Genomic DNA, 12,299 nt, shown 5'->3' on the forward strand with positions numbered 1-12,299 from the left:
GTAGGATGTTAACAGGACATTGACCCTGTGTGTCTCCTGTGGTTATGTAGGATGTTAACAGGACATTGACCCTGTGTATCTCCTGTGGTTATGTAGGATGTTAACAGGACATTGACCCTGTGTATCTCCTGTGGTTATGTAGGATGTTAACAGGACATTGACCCTGTGTATCTCCTGTGGTTATGTAGGATGTTAACAGGACATTGACCCTGTGTGTCTCCTGTGGTTATGTAGGATGTTAACAGGACATTGACCCTGTGTGTCTCCTGTGGTTATGTAGGATGTTAACAGGACATTGACCCTGTGTATCTCCTGTGGTTATGTAGGATGTTAACAGGACATTGACCCTGTGTGTCTCCTGTGGTTATGTAGGATGTTAACAGGACATTGACCCTGTGTGTCTCCTGTGGTTATGTAGGATGTTAACAGGACATTGACCCGGTGTATCTCCTGTGGTTATGTAGGATGTTAACAGGACATTGACCCTGGGTATCTCCTGTGGTTATGTAGGATGTTAACAGGACATTGACCCTGGGTATCTCCTGTGGTTATGTAGGATGTTAACAGGACATTGACCCTGTGTATCTCCTGTGGTTATGTAGGATGTTAACAGGACATTGACCCTGTGTATCTCCTGTGGTTATGTAGGATGTTAACAGGACATTGACCCTGTGTATCTCCTGTGGTTATGTAGGATGTTAACAGGACATTGACCCTGTGTGTCTCCTGTGGTTATGTAGGATGTTAACAGGACATTGACCCTGTGTGTCTCCTGTGGTTATGTAGGATGTTAACAGGACATTGACCCTGTGTGTCTCCTGTGGTTATGTAGGATGTTAACAGGACATTGACCCTGTGTGTCTCCTGTGGTTATGTAGGATGTTAACAGGACATTGACCCTGTGTGTCTCCTGTGGTTATGTAGGATGTTAACAGGACATTGACCCTGTGTATCTCCTGTGGTTATGTAGGATGTTAACAGGACATTGACCCGGTGTATCTCCTGTGGTTATGTAGGATGTTAACAGGACATTGACACTGTGTATCTCCTGTGGTTATGTAGGATGTTAACAGGACATTGACCCTGTGTGTCTCCTGTGGTTATGTAGGATGTTAACAGGACATTGACCCGGTGTGTCTCCTGTGGTTATGTAGGATGTTAACAGGACATTGACCCTGTGTATCTCCTGTGGTTATGTAGGATGTTAACAGGACATTGACACTGTGTATCTCCTGTGGTTATGTAGGATGTTAACAGGACATTGACCCTGTGTGTCTCCTGTGGTTATGTAGGATGTTAACAGGACATTGACACTGGGTATCTCCTGTGGTTATGTAGGATGTTAACAGGACATTGACCCTGTGTGTCTCCTGTGGTTATGTAGGATGTTAACAGGACATTGACACTGTGTATCTCCTGTGGTTATGTAGGATGTTAACAGGACATTGACCCTGTGAATCTCCTGTGGTTATGTAGGATGTTAACAGGACATTGACCCTGTGTGTCTCCTGTGGTTATGTAGGATGTTAACAGGACATTGACCCTGTGAATCTCCTGTGGTTATGTAGGATGTTAACAGGACATTGACCCGGTGTATCTCCTGTGGTTATGTAGGATGTTAACAGGACATTGACCCTGTGTATCTCCTGTGGTTATGTAGGATGTTAACAGGACATTGACCCTGTGAATCTCCTGTGGTTATGTAGGATGTTAACAGGACATTGACCCTGTGAATCTCCTGTGGTTATGTAGGATGTTAACAGGACATTGACCCGGTGTATCTCCTGTGGTTATGTAGGATGTTAACAGGACATTGACCCTGTGTGTCTCCTGTGGTTATGTAGGATGTTAACAGGACATTGACCCTGTGTATCTCCTGTGGTTATGTAGGATGTTAACAGGACATTGACCCTGTGTGTCTCCTGTGGTTATGTAGGATGTTAACAGGACATTGACCCTGTGTGTCTCCTGTGGTTATGTAGGATGTTAACAGGACATTGACCCTGTGTGTCTCCTGTGGTTATGTAGGATGTTAACAGGACATTGACCCTGTGTATCTCCTGTGGTTATGTAGGATGTTAACAGGACATTGTAAGTGGAGTTAAATGCAACTGTTTTGGTCAGAGATCATTCACAAATAAAGTGCATTGATGTTTCAGGCCGTTCTGTTCTTAACCTGTTGTTTCCTGTTCTCCTGTTCCTCCTGCTGTGGCTGTGTGGGTGACCTCAACCAGCTGTCTTCTAACCAATAGCTGTCTTTCCTGTTCTCCTGTTCCTCCTGCTGTGGCTGTGTGGGTGACCTCAACCAGCTGTCTTCTAACCAATAGCTGTCTTTCCTGTTCTCCTGTTCCTCCTGCTGTGGCTGTGTGGGTGACCTCAACCAGCTGTCTTCTAACCAATAGCTGTCTTTCCTGTTCTCCTGTTCCTCCTGCTGTGGTTGTGTGGGTGACCTCAACCAGCTGTCTTCTAACCAATAGCTGTCTTTCCTGTTCTCCTGTTCCTCCTGCTGTGGCTGTGTGGGTGACCTCAACCAGCTGTCTTCTAACCAATAGCTGTCTTTCCTGTTCTCCTGTTCCTCCTGCTGTGGTTGTGTGGGTGACCTCAACCAGCTGTCTTCTAACCAATAGCTGTCTTTCCTGTTCTCCTGTTCCTCCTGCAGTGGTTCTCCCAGGTGGCTGCTCTGCTCTGGTCTTTACACATTGTGTTTATCCTGCTCTGGTCTTTACACATTGTGTTTATCCTGCTCTGGTCTTTATTCATTGTGTTTATCCTGCTCTGGTCTTTACACATTGTGTTTATCCTGCTGTGGTCTTTACACATTGTGTTTATCCTGCTGTGGTCTTTACACATTGTGTTTCTCCTGTTCCTCCTGCTGTGGTCTTTACACATTGTGTTTCTCCTGTTTGTCCTGCTGTGGTCTTTACACATTGTGTTTCTCCTGTTTGTCCTGCTGTGGTCTTTACACATTGTGTTTCTCCTGTTCCTCCTGCTCTGGTCTTTACACATTGTGTTTATCCTGCTCTGGTCTTTACACATTGTGTTTCTCCTGTTCCTCCTGCTGTGGTCTTTACACATTGTGTTTCTCCTGTTTGTCCTGCTGTGGTCTTTACACATTGTGTTTCTCCTGTTTGTCCTGCTGTGGTCTTTACACATTGTGTTTCTCCTGTTCCTCCTGCTGTGGTCTTTACACATTGTGTTTCTCCTGATTGTCCTGCTGTGGTCTTTACACATTGTGTTTCTCCTGTTCCTCCTGCTCTGGTCTTTACACATTGTGTTTCTCTCTCCTCCTGTGCTCCTCCTGTTCCTCATGCTGTGGTCTTTACACATTGTGTTTCTCCTGTTCCTCATGCTGTGGTCTTTACACATTGTGTTTCTCCTGTTCCTCCTGCTCTGGTCTTTACACATTGTGTTTATCCTGCTGTGGTCTTTACACATTGTGTTTCTCCTGTTCCTCCTGCTGTGGTCTTTACACATTGTGTTTCTCCTGTTCCTCCTGCTGTGGTCTTTACACATTGTGTTTCTCCTGTTCCTCCTGCTGTGGTCTTTACACATTGTGTTTCTCTCCTCCTGTGTTTCTCCTGTTCCTCCTGCTGTGGTCTTTACACATTGTGTTTATCCTGCTGTGGTCTTTACACATTGTGTTTCTCCTGTTCCTCCTGCTGTGGTCTTTACACATTGTGTTTCTCCTGATTGTCCTGCTGTGGTCTTTACACATTGTGTTTCTCCTGTTCCTCCTGCTGTGGTCTTTACACATTGTGTTTCTCTCTCCTCCTGTGCTCCTCCTGTTCCTCATGCTGTGGTCTTTACACATTGTGTTTCTCCTGTTCCTCCTGCTGTGGTCTTTACACATTGTGTTTCTCTCCTCCTGTGTTTCTCCTGTTTGTCCTGCTGTGGTCTTTACACATTGTGTTTCTCCTGTTTGTCCTGCTGTGGTCTTTACACATTGTGTTTCTCCTGTTCCTCCTGCTGTGGTCTTTACACATTGTGTTTGTCTCCTCCTGTGCTCCTCCTGTAGGTGGCAGCCAGGGCCGGGGTGTACGACCTTCTCAACCAGCTGGGTTTCTCTGAGTTTGAGAACCTTCGGGACACGCCACTTGCCAGGCTCCGCTGCCGCTGGCAACGACAGAACATCCAATCACGTCCCTTCAGGGGGGCGTTCATCTGAGCTGAGGAGAGATCACTGTGAACTCCCAGACTCTGGCTGTTTCTGAAATGGTACTCTATTCCCTATATACAGTGGGGAGAACAAGTATTTGATACACTGCCGATTTTGCAGGTTTTCCTACTTACAAAGCATGTAGAGGTCTGTAATTTTTATCACAGGTACACTTCAACTGTGAGAGACGGAATCTAAAACAAAAATCCAGAAAATCACATTGTATGATTTTTAAGTAATTAATTTGCATTTTATTGCATGACATAAGTATTTGATACATCAGAAAAGCAGAATTTAATATTTGGTACAGAAACCTTTGTTTGCAATTACAGAGATCATACGTTTCCTGTAGTTCTTGACCAGGTTTGCACACACTGCAGCAGGGATTTTGGCCCACTCCTCCATACAGACCTTCTCCAGATCCTTCAGGTTTCGGGGCTGTCGCTGGGCAATACGGACTTTCAGCTCCCTCCAAAGATTTTCTATTGGGTTCAGGTCTGGAGACTGGCTAGGCCACTCCAGGACCTTGAGATGCTTCTTACGGAGCCACTCCTTAGTTGCCCTGGCTGTGTGTTTCGGGTCGTTGTCATGCTGGAAGACCCAGCCACGACCTATCTTCAATGCTCTTACTGAGGGAAGGAGGTTGTTGGCCAAGATCTCGCGATGCATGGCCCCATCCATCCTCCCCTCAATACGGTGCAGTCGTCCTGTCCCCTTTGCAGAAAAGCATCCCCAAGAATGATGTTTCCACCTCCAAGCTTCACGGTTAGGATGGTGTTCTTGGGGTTGTACTAATCCTTCTTCTTCCTCCAAACACGGCGAGTGGAGTTTAGACCAAAAAGCTCTATTTTTGTCTCATCAGACCACATGACCTTCTCCAATTCCTCCTCTGGATCATCCAGATGGTCATTGGCAAACTTCAGACGGGCCTGGACATGCGCTGGCTTGAGCAGGGGGACCTTGCGTGCGCTGCAGGATTTTAATCCATGACGGCGTAGTGTGTTACTAATGGTTTTCTTTGAGACTGTGGTCCCAGCTCTCTTCAGGTCATTGACCAGGTCCTGCCGTGTAGTTCTGGGCTGATCCCTCACCTTCCTCATGATCATTGATGCCCCACGAGGTGAGATCTTGCATGGAGCCCCAGACCGAGGGTGATTGACCGTCATCTTGAACTTCTTCCATTTTCTAATAATTGCGCCAACAGTTGTTGCCTTCTCACCAAGCTGCTTACCTATTGTCCTGTAGCCCATCCCAGCCTTGTGCAGGTCTACAATTTTATCCCTGATGTCCTTACACAGCTCTCTGGTCTTGGCCATTGTGGAGAGGTTGGAGTCTGTTTGATTGAGTGGGTGGACAGGTGTCTTTTATACAGGTAACGAGTTCAAACAGGTGCAGTTAATACAGGTAATGAGTGGAGAACAGGAGGGCTTCTTAAGGAAAAACTAACAGGTCTGTGAGAGCCGGAATTCTTACTGGTTGGTAGGTGATCAAATACTTATGTCATGCAATAAAATGCGAATTAATTACTTAAAAATCATACAATGTGATTTTCTTGATTTTTGTTTTAGATTCCGTCTCTCACAGTTGAAGTGTACCTATGATAAAAATTACAGACCTCTACATGCTTTGTAAGTAGGAAAACCTGCAAAATCGGCAGTGTATCAAATACTTGTTCTCCCCACTGTAGTTCACTACTTTTGACCAGGGTCTTCTGCACTCTAAAGGGATTAGGGTGCCATTTTATGCAACCTATGTCCTCCTGTGCTTTTCTTTTTTTTATACCTTTAAAATGCAATAATGCTTTGTATATAAAATGTAATAATGCCTTGTATTTTACCCTCGTATCACTCCGATACTGTATTATTATAATACTGCTTTTTTCAAACCCACTACCAATGTTATTTAGTATTTGAATGATTTTCTGTTTTAGTACTGTCAGTTGGTATTTCCTGGTTCTGATGCGTCTGCTCTGACTGCCGCCAAAATACAAGCTGACGTTTTGTCTCATTTGCTCTATTGTTTCAATGTTAATATAGGAGGAGAATTCATTCATATTTAGTCCTATTTTTTTTATTGAAAGAAAAGGGCGAGAACTGGCTTGCTAGTATGGGCCGTATAGGTTTTATCAAAGGAGGTGTATATTCACCTGGCAGAACAAACAGCTTAGGCATCAGGGGTTGAAATGAAGGGTTAAAGTAGGGTTACTTTTAGGGTTAGAAACAAGGGTTATGTTAAGGTTAGTTTGAGGTAAGGGTTAGAGTTAGGGAAAGGCTTCAACTTTTGGTTAGCGGAACTCCACCTCCACCCGGTTAAATAGACACCGCCTTAATCAGAAGACGTGTATTTGTCTGTACTAGAATGTATTTGAAAGTTTCTCCAGTTTAAAATATAGTTGAAACTGCAGACGTTTAAAATGACAGCTTCTTTGTTTAGATTGAATACATTTCTGTTACTTTTAATCAACATACAGAATCAGTGTCTCCAAGTCCACTCCCAAGTATTCGTTTGCCAAACTGCTGTCGATGCTGCCAAAGCTAATCTTCTGCTCTGTGTTTTACTGCTGTTTGCATGTGCCTCGGTCCTGAGTTCTTCACAGCAGTTTCTCCACTCATTAAAGGGGTCATCTGCTCTGTGTTTTACTGCTGTTTGCATGTGCCTCGGTCCTCAGTTCTTCACAGCAGTTTCTCCACTCATTAAAGGGGTCATCTGCATAAGGTTCATCTATTTTTAGATATTTTTTCAATAACGATATTTACCAATTGATCCTTGAAGAATATAACTTATAAATGCCTCGAGTTAAATCCAACTGTCGTACCCCATCAGAACCCAAAATATACGCTTGTTTTACTCCCAAGGTTTGTAAACAATGTCAATGTAAACACTGTATAGCCTCAAAACATGGTTAAACTATAATGTTGATATCATGGATGGTCTGTCCTTTGTATCCATGGCTCTGTCTATGAATTTGAGTGGTTACATTTTTCCCAGCAACATCCCTCGGCCTTTTACCAAAACAGTGGTGGGGTGGACGTTTTATGTGTTTTGAACTGTGAATTCCCCCTTTTTTAAAGGGTTAATATGGGATTGAAACAACCACGAAGCAGTCTCTCTGCCACCTGTTTTGGTAAACAGCTGAGGGATGGAACTGGAGAAATGTAACCACTCTCATATTTACAGACAGAGCTCTAAGCAGTGACTATATATGTACTAATCCCGGATTCTTCCTTTAACTGATCTCTCTGCATACTTGGAACAGCTGGTGAAATCATTTATGCAACCGACTCATTTGAGGTTTCCAACTTCAGTAAAAGGTGCCCCCCTCCTCCTCCTCTTGGGATATTGAATGTGTCCCAAATGTCACCCCATTACAAACAGTAGTGGACTACTTTTGACCTGGGTCCATTGTGCTCTGGTCAACAGTAGTGCACTACTTTTGACCTGGGTCCATTGTGCTCTGGTCAACCGTAGTGCACTACTTTTGACCTGGGTCCATTGTGCTCTGGTCAACAGTAGTGTACTACTTTAGACCTGGGTCCATTGTGCTCTGGTCAACAGTAGTGTACTACTTTAGACCTGGGTCCATTGTGCTCTGGTCAACAGTAGTGCACTACTTTTGACCTGGGTCCATTGTGCTCTGGTCAACAGTAGTGCACTACTTTAGACCTGGGTCCATTGTGCTCTGGTCAACAGTAGTGCACTACTTTAGACCTGGGTCCATTGTGCTCTGGTCAACAGTAGTGCACTACTTTAGACCTGGGTCCATTGTGCTCTGGTCAACAGTAGTGCAGTAAGTAGGTGTCCACCCCCACACGGTGACCTCTTCTCTCCCGTCTCCTGCCGTCTTCTGTCTGTGCTGTTATGAACTGCATTTTTAGGTGTTTGCCAACAAACTATTATGAGTATACTTTGAAAATCTAAGCGACCGTTTGTACTTCAAGTCAGCCTCTCCAAGAACAGATATGGTTTAAAAAAAAATGTTTTTGATGTAAATATTGTTCAGTAAATAAATGCATTTTGTTTTCACAAAAACTCAGTTCTAAGGGCTTCTGGGAAGGATGTGTCCTTTAGGAGGAACGCTATGGCCTGAGGGACAGTCTGTTTGTACTGTCATGCCAACTACTTGGCACTCATTGTCATGACAAACATGTTTTTCTTGACAACGACAACAGCAGTGGAGTTTTTAGCAAGAGCACAAACAGATCTGGGATCAGGAATGTTATACCCCAAAACAACAAACTATTATCATTAAGCACACTAATGCTATGTAATGGTTATCACATGTCCACAGACAGGAATACACTTCAGCTAGTATCATGTATTGTGTAAACTGTACCTGGTACTTATATTTTTTACAGTATTTCCAATGCCATAATGTACATGCTTTAGGAGCCATAGATAGATCCTGCAAATACAGACAGCCAGAGTACAGTGATAGTCTGTGGAACAACAGTAGTCTGTGGTACGACAGTAGTCTGTGGTTACAACAGTAGTCTGTGGTACGACAGTAGTCTGTGGTACAACAGTAGTCTGTGGTTACAACAGTAGTCTGTGGAACGACAGTAGTCTGTGGTTACAACAGTAGTCTGTGGTACGACAGTAGTCTGTGATACACCAGTAGTCTGGAACGACAGTAGTCTGTGGAACAACAGTAGTCTGTGGTTACAACAGTAGTCTGTGTTACAACAGTAGTCTGTGGAACAACAGTAGTCTGTGGAACAACAGTAGTCTGTGGTTACAACAGTAGTCTGTGGTTACAACAGTAGTCTGTGGTTACAACAGTAGTCTGTGGTACACCAGTAGTCTGTGGTTACAACAGTAGTCTGTGGAACGACAGTAGTCTGTGGAACGACAGTAGTCTGTGGAACAACAGTAGTCTGTGGAACAACAGTAGTCTGTGGAACAACAGTAGTCTGTGACAACAGTAGTCTGTGGTACAACAGTAGTCTGTGGATCAACAGTAGTCTGTGGATCAACAGTAGTATGTGGAATGACAGTAGTATGTGGAATGACAGTAGTATGTGGAATGACAGTAGTCTGTGGAATGACAGTAGTATGTGGAATGACAGTAGTATGTGGAACTACAGTAGTCTGTGGATCGACAGTAGTCTGTGGAATGACAGTAGTCTGTGGAATGACAGTAGTATGTGGAACTACAGTAGTCTGTGGATCGACAGTAGTCTGTGGATCGACAGTAGTCTGTGGATCGACAGTAGTCTGTGGAACGACAGTAGTCTGTGGATCGACAGTAGTCTGTGGTTACAACAGTAGTCTGTGGTACAACAGTAGTCTGTGGTACAACAGTAGTCTGTGGTACAACAGTAGTCTGTGGTTACAACAGTAGTCTGTGGAACAACAGTAGTCTGTGGTTACAACAGTAGTCTGTGGTTACGACAGTAGTCTGTGGATCAACAGTAGTCTGTGGTTACAACAGTAGTCTGTGGTTACAACAGTAGTCTGTGGAATAACAGTAGTATGTGGTACGACAGTAGTCTGTGGTTACGACAGTAGTCTGTGGAACGACAGTAGTCTGTGGAACGACAGTAGTCTGTGGAACGACAGTAGTCTGTGGAACGACAGTAGTCTGTGGAACAACAGTAGTCTGTGGAATAACATTAGTCTGTGGAACAACAGTAGTCTGTGGAACGACAGTAGTCTGTGGAATAACAGTAGTCTGTGGATCAACAGTAGTCTGTGGATCAACAGTAGTCTGTGGAACGACAGTAGTCTGTGGATCAACAGTAGTCTGTGGAATAACAGTAGTCTGTGGAATAACAGTAGTCTGTGGATCAACAGTAGTCTGTGGATCAACAGTAGTCTGTGGATCAACAGTAGTCTGTGGAACGACAGTAGTCTGTGGATCAACAGTAGTCTGTGGAACAACAGTAGTCTGTGGATCGACAGTAGTCTGTGGATCAGGCTGGTGTGAAATGGTCAACTGTAGAAACAACACTTACTGTAGGTTTGCTATTTGTGAACTAAATTATTCCAACACAGCCTCACATGTGTCCCAAATGGCACCCTATTCCCTTTTTAGTGCACTACTTTTAACCAGGGGCCATAGGGAATAGGGTCAGAAGTAGTGTACTGCGTAGAGAATAGGGCACCATTTGGGACGCAGACCCCTGTCTCTCTGTGGGTGCAGGATCTGTTTTGCATTAGAGGGCTGGGGGATGACTGTTTTATTGAGGAGTCCTGGGTCGTATTCACTAGACACCGAATGGAAGAAAACAAAACGGGAAAGGATTACCTGAACTTGTCCAATCAGAAACGCACGTTTTCGTTGTCAAAACGTTTTCAATTGCACACGAAAAAACGTTTTTGCTACGGTGTGCACACATGAGTACGACTTAAAGCTGTCGTTAATGGACAGTGGAGAGACCGGACTTAAGTCTCCATGAGTCATAACCAGAAAGGGTTGGGGGGGGGTGGGTTTCTGTGATGTCATTGGGCTTGCTCCACTCCCCACTCCAGTAGGAACCGAATTACACGTCCGGCCGGATGGCCTTCGGCAAAAGTGTACATGTGGAAGCTGCCACGTCAACGATATTTTGGTATCAATTGGTAATGGTTACTGATACTCTACTGGTTACTGGTTACTACTGGTTACTGATGGTTACTGATACTACTGGTTACTAATGGTTACTGATACTACTGGTTACTGATACTCTTTCTCCATTGGCAGGACTTCCTGGGGGACATTTGGGCTGGCACCCGATTCCCTGTACTGTGCACTAATGTTGACACATTTTTGTCAAAAGTAGTGTACACTACGCAGTGTACTACATAGTGAATAGGGTGTGATGTGGGATGCACCCCTTACTATATCTTACACCCACAGGAAGGGCTGTATAATAATGTGTTCATGATAGCAGCAATGCATTCCTGCTTGTAATGCAACCATCATTCAGCTTTGAGAAACATCCAATGTCCAATCAATTTACCATGTTCTTTACCTATCATCATACATTACTATTCAAACAGCCACGTTACCGCTCTCCTTATCAAATACATCGTACATTACTATTCAAACAGCCACGTTACCGCTCTCCTTATCAAATACATCGTACATTACTATTCCTTATCTTATCAAATATATCATACATTACTATTTAAACAGCCTCGTTACCGCTCTCCTTATCAAATACATCCTACATTACTATTCAAACAGCCACGTTACTGCTCTCCTTATCAAATACATCGTACATTACTATTTAAACAGCCTCATTATCGCTCTCCTTATCAAATACATCATACATTACTATTTAAACAGCCTCGTTACCGCTCTCCTTATCAAATATATCAAACATTACTATTTAAACAGCCACGTTACCGCTCTCCTTATCAAATACATCATACATTACTATTTAAACAGCCTCGTTACTGCTCTCCTTATCAAATACATCGTACATTACTATTCAAACAGCCACGTTACAGCTCTCCTTATCAAATACATCCTACATTACTATTCAAACAGCCACGTTATCACTCTCCTTATCAAATACATCATACATTACTATTTAAACAGCCTCGTTACTGCATATCGGTTGTTATGAAGGAGCTATGAGAAGTGTATATATAAATGTATTTTATTTGAACGTTGTCCAGTACAGAGATGATCGGGTTTATGTTCATTCCATTGCATTTTGACTTCATTGTAAAAAATTATTTTTAAAGCTAAATAAATAAATGAATTCAACAACAGCATTTGTCCCTTGTTTGTGAAAATCGTTCCACTAACTGTACCTCATTATACTATACTTTCATTGTTTTAAATCTCTCTTCTAAACCCAAAACAATGTCTTTTCCAGAAAGCTTGGATTTTCCTGACACACACGTTCTCTAAAAGATGATGTTCCAGGGGAGAGATTGTCCTGCCACACACATTTCCTGCCACACGTTCTCTAAGATACTACAGTATGTTCCAGGGGAGAGATTGTCCTGCCACATGTTATCTAAGCCGACCGTAACTGCTGTGCTCTGTCCAACCACTCTGAAGGTCGTCTGTCAGATAAGAGAGAGACTAATAAAGGCTCCACTGGCCATCCAATCACACACATCCGTTTGACTTGTTCACCTCGAGTCTATAGAGACCAGGGCAGGCAAGGTCTGATGCCGACTTTGTACATGCTGACTACTTCTTGCT

At 43.6% G+C, this 12,299-nt stretch overlaps 1 protein-coding gene across 4 annotated transcripts in view; it reads left to right on the plus strand.

The window, feature by feature from the left end:
* pald1a (phosphatase domain containing paladin 1a) overlaps positions 1–11,857 on the plus strand; it is a 204,696-nt gene extending 192,839 nt beyond the window's left edge. For 3 of the 4 annotated variants that reach the window (XM_071394597.1, XM_071394599.1, XM_071394596.1), the window contains one exon: positions 4,016–11,857. In XM_071394597.1, the coding sequence (XP_071250698.1) occupies positions 4,016–4,165 (150 nt within the window). In that variant the 3' untranslated portion in view covers positions 4,166–11,857. The remainder of the gene's footprint in view (positions 1–4,015) is intronic. The other variant, XR_011674324.1, reaches the window with a different exon arrangement.
* Positions 11,858–12,299: the final 442 nt, after the last annotated feature.

Source organism: Salvelinus alpinus, chromosome 3 (assembly GCF_045679555.1).
Source record: "Salvelinus alpinus chromosome 3, SLU_Salpinus.1, whole genome shotgun sequence".
In the NCBI taxonomy this organism is placed as follows: domain Eukaryota; kingdom Metazoa; phylum Chordata; class Actinopteri; order Salmoniformes; family Salmonidae; genus Salvelinus; species Salvelinus alpinus.